At 42.0% G+C, this 26,826-nt stretch overlaps 1 protein-coding gene across 5 annotated transcripts in view; it reads left to right on the top strand.

Moving 5' to 3' along the window:
• mapre2 (microtubule-associated protein, RP/EB family, member 2) overlaps positions 1-25,541 on the top strand; it is a 146,300-nt gene extending 120,759 nt beyond the window's left edge. For all 5 annotated transcript variants that reach the window (XM_070892602.1, XM_070892620.1, XM_070892629.1 and 2 more), the window contains exons 3-7: positions 690-835; positions 18,157-18,364; positions 20,718-20,857; positions 23,949-24,101; positions 24,185-25,541. In XM_070892602.1, the coding sequence (XP_070748703.1) occupies positions 690-835; positions 18,157-18,364; positions 20,718-20,857; positions 23,949-24,101; positions 24,185-24,256 (719 nt within the window). In that variant the 3' untranslated portion in view covers positions 24,257-25,541. The remainder of the gene's footprint in view (positions 1-689; positions 836-18,156; positions 18,365-20,717; positions 20,858-23,948; positions 24,102-24,184) is intronic.
• Positions 25,542-26,826: the final 1,285 nt, after the last annotated feature.

The raw sequence follows: 26,826 nt of genomic DNA, 5'->3' as shown, positions 1-26,826 counted from the left end.
GAGCTGAGGCAAGGGTGGAGACGGGCGATATTACGGAGGTGGTAATAGGCGGTCTTATGCTGCGGATATGTGGTCAAAAGCTCATTTCAGTATCAAGTATGACACCAAGGTCGCGAACAGTGCGGTTCAACCTCGGACAGAAGTTGGGGAGCGGGATGGAGTCAGTGGCGAGGGAACTGAGTTTATGGCAGGACTGAAGACAATGACTTTCGGTCTTCCCAATATTCAATTACAGAATTTCTGCACATCCAGAACTGGATGTTGGACAAGCAGTCTGACAATTTGGAGACCGTGGAGGGGTCAAGAGAAGTGGTAGTGCGATAGAACTGGGTGTCATCAGCGTACATGTGGAAACTGAGTGTTTTCGAATGATGTCACCAAGGGGCAACATGTAGATGAGAAATATGAGGGGGTCAAGGATAAATATGGGGTGGGAAGAGAAACTGTTGCAGGTGATTCTCTGGCTACGATTAGAAAGATAATGGAACCTGGGAAAAAAATTCTCTTCAGCCGAAAATTTCTAATCATTTTGACTTGTATCTTTTTTAAAGTCTTGAGGCTGTTCTCTGGTCCACCACCTCAAGTATAACTGGAAGTTGTTCAAATGGTCCATGTTTGGGGCCATATTCTGACATACATTTTAAATGGCATCGTAAAGCATATTTATTTTAATTTTATTTTTCTTTCAGGTGCTGCATACTGCCAGTTCATGGATATGTTGTTCTCGGGCTGTATTAGTTTGAAGAAAGTAAAATTCCAGGCTAAGTTGGAACATGAATACATTCACAATTTCAAACTGCTACAGGCATCTTTTAAGAGAATGAATGTTGATAAAGTAAGTACCCAGATGACAGTTACTAGGTAGCAATCTTAGCCAAAAGATTGATTTTTTTCATTGTTCTAGCAAATCACCCATGTTATTGCTCTGATTGCACTGTTGGCAGGGTAAGGGGTACAGGGGTGTTGAAGTAATGCTAGCGAAGGAGAGGTGTGGGGGTTTGCACTTTGCCAGTGAGAATTTGAGAAGAAGTAAATGACAGTGAATTAAGTGTTTTTGGACCAGTTCCTGGGAAATCGTGCTTTCCTCACCCTTTTGAAAAGATAAATACCATATTGTGGGGTTGCAGCTCTTTACTATTCTATTGAGGGAGTGCAGCGAAGGTTCACCAGACTGATTCCTGGGATGGCAAGACTGACATATGAGGAGAGACTGGATCCAATGGGCCTGTATTCACTGGAGTTTAGAAAGATGAGAGGGGATCTCCGAGAAACATATAAAATTCTGATGGGGCTGGACAGGTTAGATGCAGGAAGAATGTTCTCGATGTTGGAAGTCCAGAACCAGATACAGTCTAAGGATAAGGGGTAAGCCATTTAGGATTGAGATGAGGAGAAACTTCTTCACCCAGAGTTGTTAACCTGTGGAATTCCCTACTGCAGAGAGTTGTTGATGCCAGTTCATTGGACAGATTCAAGAGGGAGTTAGATATGGTCCTTACGGTTAGGGGATCAAGGGGTATGGAGAGAAAGCAGGAAAGGGGTACTGAGGTGAATGATCAGCTATGATATTGAATGGTGGTGCAGGCTCGAAGGGCCGAATGGCCGACTCCTGCACCTATTTTCTATGTTTCTATTCATCTGTTGTAGGGTATTGTTTTTTTTTAAGCAAATGCCAAGAAAAATATAAAACTTGAGCTTAATCTTTACTTTGCATTTTCTTGCCATAAAGTTCTGCAACACTGCTTAGCATATTTGAGAAAAAACCTTTTGGTAAAATGCTTTAAATTTAAAACTTCTATTCAGTACTGCCTTTCCAAACCTGAATAATGCTATAGTCCTTTCTCAAATTGCTGAATGTTTTGGAATTCTTCACAAACAAACAAATGGCAATTGCTATAACTATTTAGAATTTAATTTTCACTAACTTTCTACTGGAGGGTCAGAGCTTTCGAACAGCATCCTTTAACAGATTTAATGAATGGCTAGTCTTGATGCCAGCTGGAAGATTTTTAGATGCATTATGGAGACTAACATTCCAGCTCTAGTCTCTTCAAATAAGTGATAGGTCTGGAAACCTGCTTAAGCTTCTCGCGCAAGCTCAAGCCTCTGATGAAAAATGTTGCTACAGGCATTTCAGATGCAGAAAATGTTTATGTATAGATGAGCGTAATAATTTTCTTATGTTTTTATTGTTACCTTATTTTCAGTAGTAAATGCTCAGCTTAGTGTCGGAAAGCAAGATGGTAGCCAAAAGCATTTTCAAAAAATAGTGATTTGATTGGTTTGTCTTTTAATTGGTAATATTGTTGACTGCACACTTTTGATCTTTTGAATTTCATGATGGATGCTTTTTATTCCTGTCTGACTTGCTAATTGGTATGTTTCCTATTTGTTCAGTTGGGATTTGCTCCCATTTTGTGAAATTTGAGCCATTATGACGTACATAAACGGTAAAGCATTTGTTGTGTCATTGCTGGTGTATATCACAAAATTGCTCATTTCCAGCCTGCAATTTTCAATCCATCATTATAATGCACCCACAATTGTAGACTAGAATTACACAATTTTGTAATAAGCACTTCCTTTAACCTCACCTTGCCTGAAGACTACAGTTCTCCTCATGTATGTGCCAGATAGCAACTAATAATTTTATATGAATGAGGTGTTCAATTTGGCCTCCGTATTATGTTAAAAATGTGGAATTATTGGAGAATGTCTCAAGAACTATCAAGCTGATTCTTGAATTAGGGCTGAGTTATTAAGAAAGATTATCCACTTTGCGATTATACTTTATGCTGGAAGCTGAGTGGAGACTTGATGGAGGTCTTTAAGATTTCCAGGGGTATGGAGGATTTGGATGCAGGAAAGATTTTCTATTAGGAAACTAGGATTTGAGAACTAGTGGACATAGTTTAAAGTTGAGTTGTCAAGAAAAGGACATTTTTACAATCTTTTGAGTGATAGAAATGTGGAACAGAAAGTCATAGCAGGTGTTAAAAAAGCAACCAGATAAATTCCTCTTCAGGGTATACAGGCCGACAAGCTACAGAATCATGTCTTTTCTTTTAGCAAACAAATGGAATATTTGAATTCTCGGCGAGAAGAGCCTGCTGCCTAAACGTTAAAATGTTGTGCAGTCTCCACTGCATATAGTGGCCACATTCATACGAATCCAATTTGCCTGGTATTTGCAGTGGGCAGTAAATCCGGTGGACTCCTTAATAACCTTGCAGCATGAGAACAAATATCATTGTCCAGCATTTGCTTACCTTGAATTTTAAACATAACATACGAAATAGGAGCAGGATCAGGCCATTTGGCCCCTCGAGCCTGCACCACCATTTAATACGATCATGGCTGATCAGATCACGGACTCTGGTCCATTTCCCTGCCCAATCCCCATAACCCCTATTCCCTTATCGGTTAAGAAACTGTCGATCGCTGTCCTAAATTTATTCAAAGACCCAGCTTCCACAGCTCTGAGGCAGCGAATTGCACAGATTTACAACCCCCAGAAGAAATTCTTCATCTCAGTTTTAAATGAGTGTCCCTTATTCTAAAATCATGCCCCCTAGTTCTAGTTTCCCCCATCAGTATAAATATCTTCTCCTGGATCCACCTTGTCAAGCCCCCTCATAATCTTACACGTTTTGATAAAATCAAAGAAACATAGAAACTAGGTGCAGGAGTAGGCCATTCAAGCCTGCACCACCATTCAATAAGATCATGGCTGATCATTCACCTCAGTACCCCTTTCCTTCTTTCTCTCCATACCCCTTGATCCCTTTAGCTGTAAGGGCCATATCTAACTCCCTCTTGAATATATCTAACGAACTGGCATCAACAACTTTCTGTGGTAGAGAATTTCACAGCTTCACAATTCTGCGTGAAGAAGTTTCACTTCATCTCTGTCCTAAATGGCTTACCCCTTATCCTTAGACTGTGACCCCTGGTTCTGGACTTCCCCAACATCAGGAACATTCTTCCTGCATCTAACCTGTCTAAACCCGTCAGAATTTTATATGCTTCTATGAGATACCCTCTCATTCTTCTAAACTCCAGTGAATACAGGCCCAGTCGATTCAGTCTCTCCTCATATGTCAGTCCTACCATCCCGGGAATCAGTCTGGTGAACCTTCGCTGCACTCCCTCAATAGCAAGAATGTTCTTCCTCAGATTAGGAGTCCAAAATTGAACACAATATTCCAGGTGAGGCCTCACCAAGACCCTGTACAACTGCAGTAAGACCTCCCTGCTCCTGTACTCAAATCCCCTAGCTATGAAGGCCAACATGTCATTTGCCTTTTTCACGTCCTGCTGCAACTGCATGCCAACCTTCAATGACTGATGTACCATGACACCCAGGTCTCGTTGCACCTCCCCTTTTTCTAATCTGCCGCCATTCAGATAATCTGCCTTCGTGTTTTTGCCCCCAAAATGGATAACCTCACATTTATCCACATTTTTCTGCATCTGCCATGCATTTGCCCACTCACCTAACCTGTCCAAGTCACCCTGCAGCCTCTTAGCATCCCCCTCACATCTCTCACCGCCACCCCGTTTAGTGTCATCTGCAAACTTGGAGATATTACACTCAATTCCTTCATCCAAATCGTTAATGTATGTTGTAAAGAGCTTGGGGTCCCAGCACTGAGCCCTGCGGCACTCCACTAGTCACTGCCTGCCATTCTGAAAAGGATCCCTTTATCCCGACTCTCTGCTTCCTGTCTGCCAACCAGTTCTCTATCCACGTCAGTACATTACCCCCAATACCATGCGCTTTGACTTTGCACACCAATCTCTTGTGCGGGACCTTGTCAAAAGCCTTTTGAAAGTCCAAATACACCACATCCACTGGTTCTCCCTTGTCCACTCTGCTAGTTACATCCTCAAAATTCCAGAAGATTTGTCAAGCATAATTTCCCTTTCATAAGTCCATGCTGACTTGAACCGATCCTGTCACTGCTTTCCAAATGTACTGCTATTTCATCCTTAATGATTGATTCCAACATTTTCCCCACTACTGATGTCAGGCTAACCGGTCTATAATTACCTGTTTTCTCTCCCTCCTTTTTTAAAAAGTGGTGTTACATTAGCTACCCTCCAGTCCAGAGGAACTGATCCAGAGTCAATAAACTGTTGGAAAATGATCACCAAATGCATCCACTATTTCTAGGGCCACTTCCTTAAGTACTCTGGGATGCAGACTATCAAGTCCCGGGGATTTATCAGCCTTCAATCCCATCAATTTCCCTAACACAATTGCCCGCCTAATAAGGATATCCCTCAGTTCCTCCTTCTCACTAGACCCACTGTCCCCTAGTACATTCGGAAGGTTATTCGTGTCTTCCTTCGTGAAGACAGAACTGAAGTATTTGTTCAATCAGTCTGCCATTTCTTTGTTCTCCATTATAAATTCACCTGAATCCGACTGCAAGGGACCTACATTTGTCTTCACTAATCTTTTTCTCTTCACACATTTATAGAAGCTTTTGCAGTCAGTTTTTATGTTCCCTGCAAGCTTCCTCTCGTACTCTCTTTTCCCCCTCTAAATTAAACCCTTAGTCCTCCTCTGTTGAATTCTAAATTTCTCTCAGTCCTCAGGTTTGTTACTTTTTCTAGCCAATTTATATGCCTCTTCCTTGGTTTTAACACTATCCTTAATTTCTCTTGGTAGTCACGGTTGAGCCACTTTCCCTGTTTTATTTTTACTCCAGACAGGGATGTACAATTGCTGAAGTTCATCCATGTGATCTTTAAATGTTTGCCATTGCTTATCCACCGTCAACCCTTTAAGTATCCTTTACCAGTCTATTCTAGCCAATTCACGCTTCATGCCATCAAAGTTACCTTTCCTTCAGTTCAAGACCCTAGTTTCCGAATCAACTGTGTCACTCTCCATCCTCATAAAGAATTCTACCATGTTATGGTCACTCTTTCCCAAGGGGCCTCGCACAACAAGATTGCTAATTAGTCACTTCTCATTACATATCATCCAATCTAGGATGGCCAGCTCTCTAGTTGGTTCCTCGACATATTGGTCGAGAAAACCATCCCTAATACACTCTAGGAAATCCTCCTCCACCGCATTACTACCAGTTTGGTTAGCCCAATCAATATGTAGATTAAAGTCGCCTATGATAACTGCTGTACCTTTATTGCACATATCTCTTATTTCTTCTTTGATGCTGTCCCCAACCTCACTACGACTGTTTGCTGGTCTGTACACAACTCCCACTACTGTTTTCTGCCCTTTAGTATTCCGCAGCTCCACCCATACCGATTCCACATCATCCTTACTATTGCATTCATTTCCTCTTTAACCAGCATCGCCACCCCGCCTCCTTTTCCTCTCTGCCTATCCTTCCTAAATGTTGAATACCCCTGGATGTTGAATTCCCAGCCTTGGTCACCCTGGAGCCATGTCTCCGTGATGCCAATCACATCATATCCATTAACTGCTATCTGCGCAGTTAATTCATCCACCTTATTCCGAATACTCCTCGCATTGAGGCAGAGCCTTCAGGCTTGTCTTTTTAATACGCTTTGCCCCTTTAGAATTTTGCTGTAATGTGGCCCTTTGTTTTTTGCCTTGGGTTTCTCTGCCCTCCACTTTTATTATTCTCCTTTCTATCTTTTGCTTCTGCCTCCATTTTATTTCCCTCTGTCTCTCTGCACAGGTTCCCATCCCCCTGCCATGTTAGTTTAACTCCTCCCCAACAGCACGAGCAAACACTCCCCCGAGGACATTGGTTCCGGTCCTGCCCAGGTGCAGACCGTCCGGTTTGTACTAGTCCCACCTCCCCCAGAACCGTTTCCAATGTCCCAGGAATTTGAATCCCTCCCTTTTGCACCACTCCTTAAGCCATGTATTCATCTGAGCTATCCTGCGATTCCTACTCTAACTAGCACGTGGCACTGGTAGTAATCCTGAGATTACTACTTTTGAGGTCCTACTTTTTTAATTTAGCTCCTACTATTCGTATCTTGTCTTCATTCTGTGTGTTACTTTACTTGTAAATAACACTCAATTTTGCTCTAAAAAAACATTTAAGAAGAATGTGATGAGCATTCCACATGATCTCCGGTGCACTGTTACGGGATAATTATTTAGCCCCATGGTTTTGCTACCCCCACATTGCATACAAAAGGTTCCGATTCAGAGAAAGCTCACTGATTATGGAAAGCATCTTTTTGCCATGAATTTCAGTTAAAAGTGCTGGAAGGAAGGAAGCCTGGAATGTAACGACTGCATCCTCTCATCCCTTGTACCATTCTATTGAATTGCAGGTTTTTCATATCTTGAAAATTCTTTTTATAATATGGTGCCCTTAACCAGCACACACTGCTCCAACTGTATTGTAACCAGTATCTTCTACAGATTCATTATTCCTTCCTTGCTTTTATATGCAAATTCTATACCTCTAAAACCCCAAATCCCATTTGCTCTATTTCATCATCATCGGCAGTCCCTCGAAATCGAGGAAAATTTGCTTCCACTCTAAAAGTGAGAGTTCTCGGTGACTACAGTCTAATACGGGAATTACAGTCTGTCACCGGTGGGACAGACAGTTGTTGAAGGAAAGGATGGGTGGGGAGTCTGGTTTGCCGCACACTCCTTCCGCTGCCTGCGCTTGATTTCTGCATGCTCTCGGCGACTAGGTGCTCAGTGCCCTCCCAGATGCTCTTTCTCCACTTAGGGTGGCCTTTGGCCAGGGATTCCCAGGTGTCGGGGATGTTGCACTTTTGTCAAGGAGGTTTTGAGGGTGTCCTTTTAAATGTTTCCTCTGCCCACCTGGGGCTTGCTTACCATGCAGGAGTTCAGAGTAGAGTACTTGCTTTGGGAGTCTTGTGGTGGTCATGCAGACAGTGTGGCCTGCCCAACGGAGCTGGTAGAGGTGTGGTCAGCGCTTCGATGTTGGCCTGATCGAGAACCCTGATGTTGGTGCATCGATCCTCCCAGGGGATTTGCAGGATCTTTGGGAGACATCGTTGGTGGTATTTCTCCAGAGATTTGAGGTGTCTACTGTATATGGTCCGCGTCTCTGAGCCATACAGGAGAGCAGGTATCACTACAGCCCTGGTGCCAGATTTGAAGGCCTGATCTCCGAACACATTCTTCCTCAGGTGATTGAAGGCTGCGCTCACGCATTGGAGGCGGTGTTGGACCTCGTCGTCTATGTCTGCTCTTGCTGATAGTAGGCTCCCAAGGTATGGAAAGTGGTCCACGTTGTCGAAGGCCGCACCGTGGATTTTGATGGCATTTTCCATCTTCAACCCCCCCTCTTAAAAAATATATACTGCACTTTTTTTTTTGACAGACGGGCATCGGTCAAGTCCCACACCCCTGCCCGTATTGCACATTTCTGACAGACATGTGATAAGCCCCGACCCTGTCGAGCTCCGCCCCCCTGCTGTCCCGAATCATTCCATGCACGGGGTGCCGAGAAGCAGGACCTGAGTCCTGGGGCTGAGAGCGGCGGGGAAAGAGTGAACTCCGGGTAGATGGACCACATTCTTTCAACCCCCTACAAGGGACATTGTTGGAGTGGATGATATCCAGAAGTCACGACACTGTCGCTATTCACTTCATAACCAATAAACCTGTTAACAATCCGTACACAATGCCTGCTCCATCTAGGGGCGGGGGAGAGAGGGCGGATGTACTTGCGCTGGTGTAAGGCACTTTGGCTGGGGGAGGCATGTATTTGGGCTGGCCGTTGCTGTCTTCTGGGGAGCTCTGTCCTCTGTCGCTTCAGGAAGTCAAAGTGGATCGAGTTACAATGTGCAAAGTCAGTGAGACCTTGGGATGGGTGGTTCCAGTTACACATTCCAGTGAAACCTTGGTGTGGCTTATCCTCTAAGGGGACCAATCCTAGACAAAGGGTGGAGCATGGCAGCCATTTTGGCAATACAAATAACCACGTCCTTAAAAATATCTGTTTCTGTACAAATAGATCTCTCTTTCTCCATTCCAAGCTCTTGCCAGCCTCAAAAACCAGCAAAAGCACCTTCAATGACTGATGTACCATGACACCCAGGTCTCGTTGCACCTCACCTTTTCCTAATCTGTCACCATTCAGATAATAGTCTGACTCTCGTTTTACCACCAAAGTGGATAACCTCACATTTATCCACATTATATTTCATCTGCCATGCATTTGCCCACTCACCTAACCTATCCAAATCACTCTGCGGCCTCATAGCATCCTCTTCGCAGCTCACACTGCCACCCAACTTAGTGTCATCCGCAAATTTGGAGATACTACATTTAATCCCCTCGTCTAAATCATTAATGTACAGTGTAAACAGCTGGGGCCCCAGCACAGAACCTTGCGGTACCCCACTAGTCACTGCCTGCCATTCTGAAAAGTACCCATTTACTCCTACTCTTTGCTTCCTGTCTGCCAACCAGTTCGCAATCCATGTCAGCACACTACCCCCAATCCCACGTGCTGTAACTTTGCACATTAATCTCTTGTGTGGGACCTTGTCGAAAGCCTTCTGAAAGTCCAAATACACCACATCAACTGGTTCTCCCTTGTCCACTCTACTAGAAACATCCTCAAAAAATTCCAGAAGATTTGTCAAGCATGATTTCCCTACAGTAGATCCCAAGGCGAGTCTACCAACAATACATCTGCTAAAAATGAGCACAGCAGTTCTTTACAACTGCCTGGATCATGTACTTCAAGTTTGTCCCTTACAATGCCAGCCAAGACATTGTTGATGAAGTTATCAGATGGGATGGTTGCTGGTAGAAAGTCTTCGCTCACTCTTTTTCGAGTGAGCAAGAGAGTATTCAGCTAGTCTCCCATCTTCCCATATGTGAATCTTGAAGCTGGTGCATACATCATTGATGAAAAAAAATCCCAAGCTATGATTACATAGTTTCATAGGTTCCTAATTCATGATTTCAGTAAAAGGCACAAGATCAAAAACCTTAGTCAATGAAAGCAATGCAAGTAATTACTTTTTGAGCCTTAATGCGGTACTGATTAAAGAAAATATTACAGTGGTGAGGAGGGATGATATGTTAGAAGGATCATCAAATGAGGCCACATGGGTCGAATTGAAAAATTAAAAAGGGGTGATCACACTCCTGGGCATGTATTATAGACCCCTAAACGGTGGGAGAGAGATAGAGGAGCAAATATGTCGGCATATTGCTGTGAAGTCCAAAAGCCATAGGATAGTAATAGTTGGGGATTTTAACTATCCAAATATTGATTGGGACAAATTTAGTGTGAAGGGTATAGAGGGTGCGGAATTCTTGAAATGCATTCAAGAGAACTTTTTAGTCAGTATGTAGCAAACCCAACATGAGAGCGGGGGGTGGTCTTGGATTTAGTTTAGGGGAATGAAGCTGGGCAGGTTGAAGGGGTATTAGTGGGAGAGCACTTGGGTGCCAGTGACCATAATTCAGTCAGATTCAAGTTGGTTATGGATAAGGACAAAGAATAGCCTGGAATAAAAGTTCCGAATTGGGGAAAAGCTAATTTTGCTAAGTTAAGGAGTGATTTGGCCATGATGGACTGGAAACAGCTGCTTGTGGGTAAATCAGTGTCAGAACAGTGGGAGGCATTTAAGGGGGAGATCCGGAAGGCTCAGGTCAAACATGTGCCCTTTAAAAATAAAAAAGTTTAAAAAAACAAGGCTGGGAAAAATAATTCTAGAGCCCCTTGCATGTCTAGAAAGTTAAGAGGCAAAATTAAAAAGGATATTAGGAATGCTGAGAGAGAGCATGAAAAATTCTTGGCCAGTAAAATTAAGGAAAACCCTAAGATGTTCTATCAATATATTAAGAGTAAGAGGGTAACTAAAGAAAGGGTCGGGCCTATTAGAGACCATGAGGGTAATCTTTGTGTGGAGGCGGAAGATGTTGGGAGGGTTCTTAACGAATACTTTGCATCTGTTTTCACAAAGGAAACGAACAATGCAGATACTGCTATTGAGGAAGAATGTGATATTTTGGATGAAATAAATATAGAGAGAAGTATTAAGGGGTTTAGCAGCTTCAAAAGTAGATAAGTCCCCAGGCCCGGATGAATTGCATCCCAGACTGTTGAGCGAAGTAAAAGAGGAAATAGCAGAGGCCTTGACCATCATTTTCCAGTCCTCTTTGGATCTGGGCATAGTGCCGGAGGATTGGAGGACTGCTAATGTTGTACCCTTGTTTAAGGGGGTGAAAGGGATAGGCCGAGTAATTACAGGCCTGTCAGCCTAACATCAGTGGTGGGGAAATTATTGGAAAAAAATCCTGAAAGACAGGATAAATCTGCATTTGGAAAGGCGAGGATTAATTAGGGACAGTCAGCATGGATTTGTTAAGGGAAGATGGTGTCTGACTAACCTGATTGAATTTTTTGAGGAGGTAACCAAGAGGGTCGATGAGGTTTATATAGACTTTAGCAAAGCTTTTGATAAAGTCCCACATGGTAGACTGGTCATGAAGGTTAAAACCCATGGAATATAGGGTAAAGTGTTAAGTTGGATTCAAAATTGGCTTGGAGGAAGGAAGCAAAGGGTAATGATTGGATGTTTTTGTGACTGGAAGGATGTTTCCACTGGGGTTCCGCAGGGCTCAGTACTGGGATCCTTTTTGTGGTATGTGAACGATTTAGATTTGAATATAGGGAGTATGATTAAGAAGTTTGCAGTCGACTAAAATTGGCTGTGTGGTTGATAATGAAGAGGAAAGTCATGGGCTGCAGGAGGATATCAATCTACTGGTCAGGTGGGCAGAGCAGTGGTAAATGGAATTTAATTCAGACAAGTGAGAGGTGATGCACTTTGAGAGGGCTAATAAGAAAAGGGTATACACATTAAGCGGTAGGCCACTTAATAGTCTAGATGAACAAAGGGACCTTGGAATGCTTGTCCACAGATTCATGAAAGTAGCAGGCCAGGTGGTTAAGAAGGCATACGGAATGCTTGCTTTTATTGGCCGAGGCAGAGCAGGGAGGTTATACTTAGATTGTATAATACCTTGGTTCGGCCACAGCTCGAGCATTGTGTGCAGTTCTGGTCGCTGTATTATAGGAAGGACGTGATTGCACTCGAGAGGGTGCAGAGGAGATTTACTAGGATGCTGCTGGGAATGGAGAATCTTAGTTATGAGAACAGATTGGGTAGGCTGGGTTTGTTCTCATTGGAACAGATGAGGTTGAGAGGAGACCTCATTGAGGTGTACAAAATATTGAGGGGCCTGGACATAGTGAATAGTAAGGATCTATTTCCATTGGTGGAGAGGTCTATTCCGAGGGGGTTTAGTTTTAAGGTGGTTGGTGGAAGGAAAAGAGGGTATTTGAGGGGGGGCTTCTTTCCGCAGAGGGTTGTGGGGATCTGGAACTCGCTGCCTGGAAGAGTGGTGGATGCAGAAACCCTCACCACTTTTAAGAGGTGGTTGGATGGGCACGTAAAGTGTAATAACCTGCAGGGTTACGAACCGAGAGCTGGTAATTGGGATTAGACCGGATGAGCTTTTGTTGGTCGGAGCAGATATAATGGTAAGTACTGCAGGCAATAGAATACGGCCAGGGTGATCTGGACTAGTTTCGATCGCCTGGATGGGTCGGAGAGGAATTTTCCAAGATTTTTTCTCTCTAAATTGGCCTGGGTTTTTATCTGTTTTTTCCTCTCCCAGGAAATCAATGGCTCCGGTTGGGGTGGAGTGTAGAATGTTTTCATATAAGGGGTGTCGCAGTTGTGGTGAGGCAGATTGTTGGGCTGGGTGCTCTTTGCCTTTCCATCATTGTTCATAGGTTTATATGTAACCTTTAGGGCTACTGACCGAGGGCCGTGTGGCTCTTTGTTGGCTGGCACGGACACGATGGGCTGGAATGACCACCTGCGCTGTATATTTCTGTTTCTACTGAATAAAATTATAACCTGCCTTACACATTCCTTGTGAGAGTGAAATGCTGCCTGTGATTAATATGCAGACCTCCAACGTGCACGTCATAACAACCCAAAGATACGACGTAGATTTCAGGCTGTCTGGATTCTCTCTTTTTAATGGATAGAAACCATAATTGCTCTCGGAATATCTTTCATCTAACCGAATCCACTCACTAGCTTCAGATAAGGCAGCTCCAAAGCAAGTTGGTGATTCCTGCACTGTTTCCGAAGACCATTGTCAGTCTCTGTTTTCCCCCTCCTAACCTCGAGCGGCAGTAAAGTGCTGTTTGGCATTTGTATCAGCTACCTGTACATTTTACATCACTACCTAGTATAAGGCATTATCAATCTGCTCCATGTTGCCCCTTGATACAGAATGGTTACAGCACAGAAGGCGGCCATTCAGCCCGCTGAGCCTTGCCGGCTCTCTGCAAGAGCACCTCAGCTTGTCCAACTTCCCCTCAGCCCTGCAAATTATTTTCCTTAAGGTACTTATCCAACTCCCTTTTGAAAGCCTGGGTCAGGCATTAAAGAAAAGGCAAAATATTAAAATGCAATAACACAAAACAGCCAGTCACACTCAAATACAGACTGCAGAGAGCATTGCTGTGCAGGAGGTTGCATGCAGTACTGAGATCCAGCAGACTGAGTTTGCAAAATGTTGATAAATCCCCTCCCCCACTCATCCTCTTTCCCTCTCTCTCTCTCTCTCTCTCTCTCTGTCTCTCTCTCTCTCTCTGTGTCTCTCTCTCTCTCTCTGTCTCTCTCTCTCTCTCTCTCTCTGTCTCTGTCTCTCTCTCTCTCTCTCTGTCTCTGTCTCTGTCTCTGTCTCTCTCTGTCTCTGTCTCTCTCTGTCTCTCTGCTGAACTGGGATCCTGTTAACTCTTCACACTGCCCACACCCCAAGCAGAGACTGAAGCTTGCAGTCAGTGTCAAAGGGGCAATGTAGGTGGCTGCACTGGGAGAGGCTGTGAGTATAACTTCTCCAATACAACCTTTCATACAAACTCTTGCCCCCTGCTTCTCCCCGCCCCCCCCCCCCAGTACAATTTTTAAAGCCCTTTACAACCGCCCCGCCCCCCCCCCCACCCCAGGGCAAGGCTGTCGTTTGGTGGTGCAATGGCCTCAGTGAGGGTGCTACTGCTGTTCCTGGCACCCACCTCCTGCTGCCTGCCTCCAAATGCCCTGAGCGCCCTTACCTTAGACAGACGTGGCATTCATACATTTTACATGCTTTCTTCATCACAATTTGCATAACTAGTCTGTGGTATATCTCTGCCGAAAGTACTTTCACTTACTGGGTGCCATAACATTTATGAGGGAGCCATGTGATTTCTTGTTTGGTGCTGGTTGCTGATAATCACCCATCGTCGGATTCACGTGCATGTGTACAGGCTCCACCCAAGGGCAAATGAGAACTGCGGCATCTTTTAGGCATCTTCAGAAGAGGAACAAGAGGCAGCATGGGGAAGTGCTTATTTTTAATCAACAAATACTAACATAATTCCATAAGTGCTGACTATTGGTGTGAAATTCTGATGGCTGACATTCATGAAATCCAGGGATTAAACCTGGAAAATTCTTAGCTTGTTTGGCTCAATTCCAGAGCAGTCACTGCATTTACCCACTGAAATCCTAATATTTCTTAAAGATGTTTTAATATATTCATATTTATTGAACTACAGGTTGAACCTCTCTCATCCGGGACTCCCTTATCCAGCATCACCCCTCGTCCAGGACCATTCCCTGGTGGTGCATGCGCAGCACGTGACTGACAAAATCCTACTCACCAATATAATCTTTCTCCTCAATCAGCTGCCTCCTCCTCGTCGCCCTGCTGGAATTCCTGCAGCCACAGTCCTCGGGCCGACGGCGCTCCCTCGGCGGTTGGGCCGGCTCTTTGAGGCCCCCTGCACACTGACAGTCGGTCCAGCCAATCAGTGCGCAAACATACTTACCCCAGCAACAGCACTTAAAGATGCAGTCCACCCAAACACGTGACCACCCCTTATCTGGCAAAATCGCTCGTTCGGGAAAAGCCAGGTCCTGAGGGTGCCGGATAAGGGAGGTTCAACCAGTACTTAATTACAGGGAGAAAATTAAAAAGTTAAAGAATCGTATTGATAATAAGGTCAGTATTTGTTGTTATACAGGTACTATGTTTGAGCTAACTTCAGAATTACTTCAGATTGCAGCCAGCATTGATGTGGCCCCTCACTATTGACCAAGGACACTCACTTCCTTTTAACTTTGTTACAGCAGAATTGTTCAAAATAAGTTAAATTATTTTTTTTACCACCCTGCTGATTATACACTAGCACAGTACCACAAGTGAATTGTGGAGAATTCTAATGTGATTTTGGCAGAGGGGACAGAGGCAGCATGCGCGAAATTTTGTTAGCAAACGCGGACAGGACTGAGTAAATTGCACTGGTTGGCATATATGAATCAGTTGATAAGTTTCGTATTATGGGTAATATCTCTGTTTTTCTCCAATATACAGTACAACTTCATATTTGGTTCTATCAGTAAAATGATATTCCTTCTCTTTCGAATCATTTGCATGTATGGAGAACCCAACATACACCTTGGCATGCCACTAGATACATCTTGCCAATCCAAGAAATATCCATTTGCTCCTATTCACTACTTCCTATTCACTACTTCCTATCCTTCAGTGTTATGAAATAACAGAAAATTCTATGAATGCACAACAGGGCTGTTGGCATCTTAGTAAAAGACAGATGAACTTTTTGGAGGGAGGCTTTCCCTTAGTGGCTTCCAGCAATAATCTGATTTCGCTGTTATTCCAAATTCTAATAAAATTCTTGCTGTTGTCAATTCATGTTTCTGAATCCCCAACATTTTTGTTCTTTGAGCATTATCCTCACTAAAATGGATGAAAAGGATATTCAAAGTTGATTTTTTTTCATTCAAAAGTCATGATACTGGTACACTAGTGAAAAAAAACATTAATTCACTCCTACAATACGCAGAATACTATAGCAATTTAATTTTTATGGAATTTTATTCTGCATGCTATTCTGAAAATGCACTTGCTTTGCGATGTCGCAGTTAAACAACTTCCTATCAAAGAAACAAAGAACTTGCATTTTATTCATTTATGGCATGTCAGGCATCGCTGGCAAGACTAGCATTTATTGCCCATCCCTAATTGCCCTTTGAGAAGTATGAATAGCAATATATTTCCAAGTCAGGATGGTGTGTGACTTGAAGCTGCTGGTGTTCCTATGCGCCTGCTGTCCTTGTAATTCCAAATGATGGACGTTGCGGGTTTGGGAGGTGCTGTCGAAGAAGCCTTGGCAAGTTGCTGCAGTGCATCTTGTAGATGATGCACACTGCAGATATGGTGCGCTACTGGTGGAGGGAGTTGATGCTTGAGGGAGTGCATGGGGTGCCAATCAAGCGGGCTGCTTTGTCCTGGATGATGTTGAGCTTTTCGAGTTTTGGAACTGCACTCATCCAGGCAAATGGAGAGTATTCAATCGCACTCCTGACTTGTGCCTTGTAGATAATGGAATGACTTTGGGGAGTCAGGAGGTGAGACACTGCCGCAGAATACTTGGCTTAAAGCACATGGGATTGGGGGTAGTGTGCTGACGTGGATTGAGAACTGGTTGGCAGACAGGAAGCCAAGAGTAGGAGTAAATGGGTACTTTTCAGAATGGCAGGCAGTGACTAGTGGGGTACCGCAAGGTTCTGTGCTGAGGCCCCAGCTGTTTACATTGTACATTAATGATTTAAACGAGGGGATTAAATGTAGTATCTCCAAATTTGCGGATGACACTAAGTTGGGTGGTACTGTGAGCTGCGAGGAGAATGCTATGAGGGTGCAGTGTGACTTGGATAGGTTAGGTGAGTGGGCAAATACATGGCAGATGAAGTATAATGTGGATAAATGTGAGGTTAAAAGCTTTGGTGGTAAAAACAGAGAGACAGACTATTATCTGAATGGTGACAAATTAGGAAAAGGGGAGGTGCAACGAGACCTGGGTGTCATGGTACATCAGTCATTGAAGGTTGGCATGCAGGTACAGCAGGCGGTTAAGAAAGCAAATGGCATGTTGGTCCTTTATAGCAAGAGGATTTGAGTATAGGAGCAGGGAGGTCTTACTGCAGTTGTACAGGGCCTTGGTGAGGCCACACCTTGGATATTGTGTACAGTTTTGGTCTCCTAATCTGAGGAAGGACATTCTTGCTATTGAGGGAGTACAGCGAAGGTTCACCAGACTGATTCCCGAGATGGCAGGACTGACGTATGAAGAAAGACCGGATCGACTAGGCTTACATTCACTGGAATTTAGAAGAATGAGAGGGGATCTCATGGAAACATATAAAATTCTGATGGGATTGGACAGGTTGGATGCAAGAAGAATGTTCCCAATGTTGGGGAAATCCAGGACCAGGGGTCACAGTCTAAGGATAAGGGGTAAGCCATTTAGGACCGAGATGAGGAGAAACTTCTTCACTCAGAGAATTGTGAACCTGTGGAATTCTCTACCACAGAAAGTTGTTGAGGCCAGTTTGTTAGATATATTCAAAAGGGAGTTAGATGGGGCCTTTTCGGCTAAAGGGATCAAGGGGTATGGAGAGAAAGCAGGAATGGGATACTGAAGCTGCATGATCAGCCATGATCACATTGAATGGTGGTGCATGCTCGACTGGCCTACTCCTGCACCTATTTTCTATGTTTTATTTATTTAATTAATTGAATTTAAATTTCCCAGCTGTATGGTGGGATTTGGACTCGTTTCCATCCTCTGGATTACTAGTCCATTCACACAACCACTGTGCTACCATCCCCCTTTTAACATGTAGTCACTGATGTAATGTATATAAAAGTGCTGTTTCTGTATTGAAATGCATCTTCCCTCTTGCACTCTTTCATACTCACTCTCTTTCTGTCTATGTTTGACATCTCACCAGCTGAAATCAATTCTGGTATTTTTTTAATAGTAAACTAGTTTGTTTATACATTCATATGCAAGATGAAAATAAAATACACCGTGCAAAGATGCATCCTATTTTATTCCAATTGGAAAGAATTTGTAAGTAGATTAGGAAATGTTCTTCAATTGTACAATCTGACAATTGCATTATTCTAATTTTGTGTATCTGAGATGTTGCATCAGGATTTAGTACTGTGCACGGATATCCAAGGCTTGATTCTTTCTGAATTTGTTTACACTAGATTCTTACGTCATCAAATCAAATTGTACATTTATTTTTGTTCAGGTTATTCCAGTAGAACGATTAGTTAAAGGTCGCTTTCAGGATAACTTAGAATTCATCCAGTGGTTCAAGAAGTTTTTTGATGCAAACTACGATGGTAAAGAATATGATCCTGTGCTTGCTCGACAAGGTCAAGATGCTATTCCTCCACCCAATCCTGGTGAACAGATTTTTAATTTGCCAAAGAAGGCAGCAAGTTCTCCAAGTGCAGGTAATAGCATTACATGTTCGTATATAGTATTATCATCTGTCATTTTTAGACTTACCAGTCTGCTGTCATCTCCATGTTCTACTATTCAGGCCATCTTGTTTGCAGTTAACCATTTCAGACTTTTCCTAATTTTAACCTGTTTTATAGCAATCCTACAGGTCACCTCTGGTATGTCTCAGGTGTCCATGCTTTGTTGCCTCCTTTTCACCTACTTTGTGCTAGCTCTGTGACATCATCTGCAAACTGGATCCATTTTCACATAAGCACCAGTTACAACCACTGCCTCTCTGCTGCCACCAGTGCTGTAGGAATGCTTCTGTACTCTCTAGTTGCCTAACTTCAAGTTCTTTGAGTCAAATTTCCTAAAACTCAATATTGCTAAAACTGAAGCCACTTGTTTGATTCTCTTCTGTATGCCTTTAGCATCAACTTCCTTGACTGCCTGCTCAGACTGAGTCTGGTGATGTGCAAATTTTCCATTCTATTCAACCTTGAGCTCAACTTTATATTTTACACGTGGACTATCAAAAAGATCACCACTTTCTACCCCTGTAACATTACCCACATAGGCTTCTACTTCCCACCACCAGTCATTGCTGAAATCCTTATCTATGCCTTAATCATCTCTCGGATTGATTTATCAAATGCTCTTACTTTACTTTGCATATTTTCTTCCTTCCTGCCTTCCCTCCAATTCCAGTCTAGGAAAAAAATTACTATCTTTAGATCTGGCCTCAATCTGTTTATTCACTGCCATTAATAGCTGTCCACCTGTACCTATGCATTATTGACATGCTCAGATAATTAGTGGGGAATGTATCAGGATTATAGCAGTTTTTCACTAGGATGGGCCTTCTATTGGATATCCCAGGTAGCAGGTACAAGATATTCTCAAGATGATTCCTTAAGAATCTGATGCTATTAGTAGCGAGTAGATGGGAGATACAAGTGCAACTCAAAATCTGCAGCCATTTTCCTGGTAAGTAGAACTGCAGGCAGCAGCAATACGTCTCCCATTGGCTTCATCTTGCGCAGCAGTTTTGTATGCGAGTCCTCAGGTGTATCTGAGGTACAGGAGACCAATATGAGGTTCCACAGCACCATCTGTTGCTTAGGAAATGTCCAGGCAAATATGTTAATACAAATGTTTCCTAACCTACATCTGTAAGGCAGCAGATGGATTAACCTTCACACTTTTTTTATTTTAAAAACACATATGCAGTTTAGTATAATTGCATTAAATTTTCCCTGAATCTGTACTTGATCCTTACTTCTGGAGATACTATTTTAATACTGTTGTTCATCGAATGTTTCATCGAATGTGAATGATAAATTACTAATTTATTTCTACACATTTGTCCTTAATTCAACTGAAGAATTATCTTCCATATGCCATATTTCTCACCCTCATTTGATCATTGGTCTGGAATTGACCTCTGATTTTCCCATACTTTTTATCCATCATACTATTAACTTTATATTATACAGTTTTTTGCAAGTGTTAAATGTGTAACATATAGTTTAGCCAATAATTTGTCTGTGCTATGAGATACCTTTTTGTAGAGCACAGGAAATTATATGAAGAGAATAGATATCCTTGTAATTTATTGATATAATTTAACTTCCCCAAGCTGCATTCAAAGAATGAGGAATATGCACTAAAGTAATCCAACTTGCCATGAAATCTCACCTGAAAGTATTTAATAAGCACTATGGGTTGACTTTGAAAATTATATTTTTTTCCCCAAGTGGCACAAAGTCACTCAGAGAACCTCTAACAGAGGAAACCAGATTACTGGTGTAGTTCTCAGCCACATATCGTTAAAGATGCCAAGAAGAATTTGGTCCACTCCTCCCACCAACCATGAACATTTTAAATAGTACTTTGTGAATCTATAGAGGTATAATCTTTTTTGCAATCTATGGTTGTAAATAGCCATTATTTCCACCTAAATTCTACTGGGCGATTTCCAATGTAATAGGTAAAATCCTCATAAAAAGAATTGAAAGCCTCCTCAAATGATTAGGTAGTATTAAAGCAAGGTTTTAATTATTTTTTAATCTGTTTCTTACAATAAAAATATTTCATCCATAGGATATCATAATCTGCAATAATATCCAGGTTTGAGAAATCAAATTGAGAAAAACCATTCTAAAATTTTCATTCCCTAACATGAAACATCACTCAATTTTCATTCCCGATCCAATCAAATGAGACCTGCATTGCTTACATTGCATTCCAGATTTGTAGGTCGTAGATCATATGAACCTGCATGAAAGTGTAACTTATGTATCAAAATTTACAATAATTTTAAAAGTTGTTCAGGTGGTTCAATTTGTGCCCAAATGGTAGGTGCTGCTGCTCCAAAAAGCACGCCATCTCCTAAATCAGCGTCAACACCATCTAGGCCAACTTCAGCTCAAGCTAGAAAGGCACCAGGAGCCAAAAGTGGTGGTGATGCAGAATCACACATTGCACAATTGAATGAGCAGGTATGTGGTAGTAAGTCTAAACTTTCCTGTAATAACCTATTTAGAATCAATAAAGAATATTATCGGAGGTATAACTGAAGTGGAATCCTGATGAACACAGTCATGGGTACGGATTTTTGGGGGTGAATAAGATATTTTAGATTTTTTTCCCTTTTTATATTTCCCATGCCTGTCAGACTTCAGACGCATTCAGGCCAGCAGTTCGCTACCAGGGCTCCGGTACTGCTGTTTGTGTGTCATAGAAGTATGTCACCACATGTCCAACCTTAGGATTGAACCTCTTCCCTTCCCCCACCCCACCCCTACTTTCCCGTTGAGAAGCAAGGTTGTTCTCAACATATTACTGGAGACTACTGTCAAGTCCATGGCATGGTTTTTTGGTGTCTTAATGGGCCCAAGTTTCCACATGATTCGCGCCTGATTTTTAGGAGCAACTGGTGGAGAACAGACTATTTTAGAAATCGCAATTCTGCAGTTCTAGTCAGGTAGAACAGTTCTAGTTTGGAACAGAATTTTTTCTTCAAAAGGGGGCGTGTCCGGCCACTGACGCCTGATTTGAAAGTTTCCACAGTGAAAATGTACTCCAAACTAAAGTAGAATGGAGCCAGTGAAGATTTTTGTAGAACTGAAAAAACCTGTTCTACACATTAAAAAATCAGGCACAAGTTACAAATTAGGCGTCCAGAACGAGGAGGGGGGGGGGGGGGAGGGAACTCATTAAATTCGACAATAAATCCTTATTTATACTTCTACAAATATTATACAAATAAATCCAACCTGAATAAACATTTATAAGCCAAGAAAAGATTAAATAAACCATCTTCCTACCTGTGTGAAAGTGCTTCAGCCAGGGAGAATTCTGCAGCCGTTCGTGCCGCTGAGCGGGAGGGGAGGGGAGGGGGGGGGGGGGGAGAAAGAAAGCCGTTCGTGTCGCAGAGAGAGAGAGAGAGGTGCGGGGGGAGGAGCGGGTGTCTGGTCGGCGGGGGGGGAGGGGGGGAGGGGGAGGGGGAGAGAGCAGGAGCTGGCCGTGGGAGGAGCCTTATTCACGCAGCCCCAGTGAGGCCATTCAGCCAGGGCTAGGGGCTGCGTGCTTCGGGCCCCTCCCACACAGTTCCGCGCCTGGAGCTACTGCACTTGCACATGTGCAGAGGCCCCCCCCCCCCTCCCCACAGCTCGTGCTGGCTGCGCCGAGGGCCAGAGGACTAAGTAGGTGGAGAATACCGAGGATTTTTTTAGGCGCTGGGCGCCCGTTTTTTTTCTTGTGGAAACTTGGGCCCAATGTGTTGTGCACATACTGTAGTTGATGGTTGGAATTTCGGTGAACTGCAGATAAATCCAATTTTAATATCACATAAATGTTAGTTTGTAATGAAAAATAAATTGATAATGGGAAATGTTTAATGCTTTTTTTTTTCTTTGAAGTAGATTTTAGGCTTCACTTAATATCTTTGTGCTGTAGTGCCAATTTGGATCTTTGAAGTTGCTGGATAATATTTATAAATGGACCAAAATAGGCAAAACATTATTTTCTTCCTCTCGGCTGTATTTGCCAATACCATTATTTATATTGAAAACTAACAAATTAATAGAGCAAGTCTTGGCTTATGAAACTCTCAGTGGCATTTAAAAGTACTGAACGAATGCAAAGCTATAAGTAAAATAACATGCATATGATATGACAAATTTCAACTCCTTTTTACTTCTCAGTATTTTTTTAACAATACATTCATCAATTAACCTAAATGAGGTGGTAGGACTTGCATAGAACTATATCCCCCTCAATTGGGCTTGGCCAGTATGTTTGACAGGAAGGAGCCAAGCATAATGGAAATCCTGTCCAAAAAGAGGGTAAGTCCACTAAGCTGCTCTTGTATACCTTCAGCCTGCATCTGGTGTTGAATGAGCAGCGGAGGAGATGCTGGCCCTTTTGATCTTTCACCACCATTCCAGAAATTTGTGGAGGAAAGTATTTGCTTCATAACCAGGTCATAAACTATGTTGGTGGTACTGTGCAATCTAATAACACCCAGATGCATGTTGATATGGTTATGTTATATAACATCAAAAATTGGCCTGGGCAGAGTTGTCAGGAGATTGGCTCTCTCAACTACAGTATTGTAGGCAGTCTCGTTGAATTAGTTATTCTTTGGCCCATACCATGATGCTGTAGATTGCCTAGGATAGCCATGAGAGTTGATCCTGTGGTTGCTCAATGTGGGGGAGGAATGGGATGGCATCCACTCAAGGCCATGCTTACAAGCTTTGGAGTTGTGCTTGGAGTACATACATAATAGTCAGTATGATTGACTGAGTGCCAATCATTATATGGCATTTGCTGCATCTTTTAAAACCTGTAATCAAAAAGACAGAATACAGACTTAACTAAGAGTGCTTTTATTTAAATTTTAACTCTCAAAATGACTGCGTATGGTGTTGAATGAGCAGAGAAGAAAGAACTACCACCGGGGAAGATAATTTCTTTTATGCAGCACAGTAAGGTGAATCACGTGATGTTCCAAACATTGTCATGCAAAACATATTTTGGAAGATGGATTGGAGCTGACTTTTTTTCTGTTCCCCTATTGGAAAATTGAATAAAACTACTTTTTGATATTTTTATACCATAATGTTGGTAACATCGTCATGTGACACTGTCCACTGCTCTGTATAAGAGCAGAGTCTTCCCCAGTGGTTTCATATATTGAAGAGTACAGAGGCTGGAATGGATGGTAACACAACACATCACATAGCAATGTGGACCTGGACAGTGAAACTTATATAGTATATCCCCTTCCAAACCCAAGATTTATATGTTGTAATACACTCCAACCTGTGTGGCTTTTTTATACTGAAAATTTAGGAGTGATGGCGAGATGTTTTAATTCTCTTTTTGATGAGTTCTGTTGGCAACAGATGATGTAGAGAACAACCTCCTCTGATCAAGTTATTAGAAGTGATCTCTGATCTTATTTAACCTGAAGATATTGTAATGGTGATTATATGTCTTGAAAATTTGCAGGTATAATATTCCTGTGACTTTGTGCATGCAATGTATTTTTGCTCCATTAATTATTTTTCCACCTGTGAGCAGGTGAGTTCATTAAAACTCGCACTTGAAGGAGTTGAGAAGGAGAGGGACTTCTACTTTGGAAAACTGAGAGAAATTGAACTCATCTGCCAAGAACATGGACAGGAGAATATTGATCTTGTTCAGCGACTCATGGATGTGCTATATGCTACCGATGTATGTACGGTTTTTACAATTTATTTGCAAAATAAAAATACAGAAATGCTGTATTTAGTAATATATTTATATCTAAACTGCAGGAGGGATTTGCAGTGCCAGATGAAGGTCAGGTACAGGGTGAAGAACTGACTCAGGAACCAGAAGAATATTAATTGGCAACATGAGTATTTACTTCATGATGAATGAAGAGCACACTGAGGACTTCATGGAATGAATTGCTTCAGTTAGAACATTAGCGTTTTATCTTCCATACTCTGCAGAAGCAAAGTACTGTATTCCTTACCCATTATCTTACCACCATGCATTTGCAGCAATTATCTTTCAGTACAGGAAAAAGTGTGGTAATTTGGGGGTTCAAGTAACACTTTGCATTACGGCTTATATTTTAGGCTGAAATATGATTTGACATTATTGATTTTAAAAGTACAGTATCCACCAATGAGAGGTTTTATGAAGTAAGTTTGGTGATCAAAAATGCAGTATTAGAAATTCATACTCACCGTGTATATTTTTCATGAAACCTGCTGTGTGGAGAGCAACACATCACATTTGCATTCTACACAATATAAGGCAATGAGTGTCAGCCTATTTATATATGAAAACGCCATTGAAGGAATGGATTCTTAATTCTGTGTAAAGAAAGTCTTATTAAGCTGTAACTCACTTGTTTTGAAAAATTATCCACAATTTGTCGCATGATAGAGTAGATTTGTTTTCAAAGCGTAAATAATTTCAATTACTTTTATCTTTTTACTTATTTAATAATAAATTGGTTGTGTTTATATTTGTGGTCTGTGTATAAAGGTCTTCATAAGAAAACTATTTCAGTGATGCACATATAAAACCACATTCACCAAGGCGCTCAAGTATTTTGATCACCATTGGAATATTCTGACAGTCCTATAGTTGTCACATTTAGACAGCAGAAAAATGAGCAGTATAACAGTGTTTGCATGCAGACTGGGTATGATCTGGTCGCTGCATCAATGCTGACAGAGACTAGAGTTTGACTGACAGTCTTAACTGACAGCATATCAGCTTTCCCTTGAGGCAAGATTTACTCGGCTTGGAATAGTTATCTGCTGGAGAGAAAGAAAACTTTGAGAAGTGATCCTTTCTGCACTAGTCACACTTGGCTTTTAGTGAGTCAGCCAAGGAATAACATTCAATAATTCTACGGTGATAAATATGGAACTTACTGACTAAAGAGGTTAGTGTGGATATTTGAGGGATGAAGTGAAAGGTCACTTTACAAAGCATTATGCATGCAAATGAAATGATACTTGGGGGTGTATTACTGGTTTGGAAGGGGAAATCAATGTTTCAACTGATTAGTAATAGCAAAATCTGTTACATATGTACATATTGAACTCCTGTTTTGTCTGAATTTAATACACGGGTTATGTATAACAAAATATATGTAAGTTTCCATCATGAGTTTGTTCTCGTGTTTTGTTTCTTGCCCTTCATCATCATTCTTGAGCTGTTGTTTAAAATAATCAATTGTAATGGGTCTGTAACTAAGCTACTTTTGATGTTTTAAGTATACAGAAATGTAGACTCTTCTGCTTCTGGTTTACTTATTCAATGCAGATTTGGATAATGCATTAAACTCTACATTATTTTAATACTTTGCCTTTATTTGGCAAATTTCTTCCACCAAAAGGATTAGGTATTTGGCCCACAATTTTGTTGAGGAAAAATAAATCCAAACTGCATTATCTGGTACGGAAGCCTCAAGTTTTTTGGGGTGAGTTCCAGATTTCCACTTCCCTTTTTTCTGAGTGCTTCCCTGAACAACCTATCTCTAATTTTAAGGTTATGCCCACTTCTGGACTCCCACGAGAGTAAATAGTTTCTCTCTATCTGCCGTATCAACTCCTTTAATGATAAACACCTTAATTAGATGACTTAATCTTCTATACTCAAGGGAATGCAAGCCTACTCTATGCAACCTGTCCTTATAACTTAACCCTTTTAGCCCTGGTATAATTCTGGCAAATCTGCACTGCACCTCCTCCTAGGCCAATATATCCTTCCTGAGGTGCGGTGCCCAGAACTGAACTCAGTACGCTAAATTCTATCCTGACTAATACAACTTCCATCCCTTTGTATCCCAGCCCCTTTGATAAAGACCAACATTCCATTAGCCTTTTTACTTACTTTTTGTACCTGTCCACTAGCTTTGTGATTTCTGTACTTGGATCCCAAAATCTCTGCTTCTCCACAGTTCCTAGCTTGCCATTTAGAAAATGCTCAGATCCATCTTTCTTGGGTCCAACAGACATTCAACTCCATCTTCCACAATTTTTCCAACTCATTTTAATCTATCAATGTCCCTTTGCAACTTTTTTTGTTCCATTCTACACTTTTTACTCTGCCATCTAACTTGGTGTCATCAGCAAATTTGGATTTTGGCTCTCTTCCTCCATCTAAGTCATTTATAAGTATAGTGGAAAGCTGAGGCCCCAGTACAGATCCCTGGGGGACACCACTAGTCACATCCTGCCAATTGGAGTACATATCCATTATCCCTACTCTCTTGTCTCCTAACCAATTCCCTACCCATGTCAATAGGTTGCCTCCAACAGTCTCTTGGGTGGAAGCTTATCCAATGCTTTCTGGAGGTCCATATAAATAACATCGATAGACATTCCCTTATCTGCCACAATAGTTACCTCCTCAAAAATGTGACTAGCTTTGTTAGACATGACTTCCACTT

Source organism: Pristiophorus japonicus, chromosome 1, assembly GCF_044704955.1.
Source record: "Pristiophorus japonicus isolate sPriJap1 chromosome 1, sPriJap1.hap1, whole genome shotgun sequence".
In the NCBI taxonomy this organism is placed as follows: domain Eukaryota; kingdom Metazoa; phylum Chordata; class Chondrichthyes; family Pristiophoridae; genus Pristiophorus; species Pristiophorus japonicus.
Note: the sequence above shows the minus strand (reverse complement) of the source record. Positions and strands in the feature narration are given on the sequence as shown.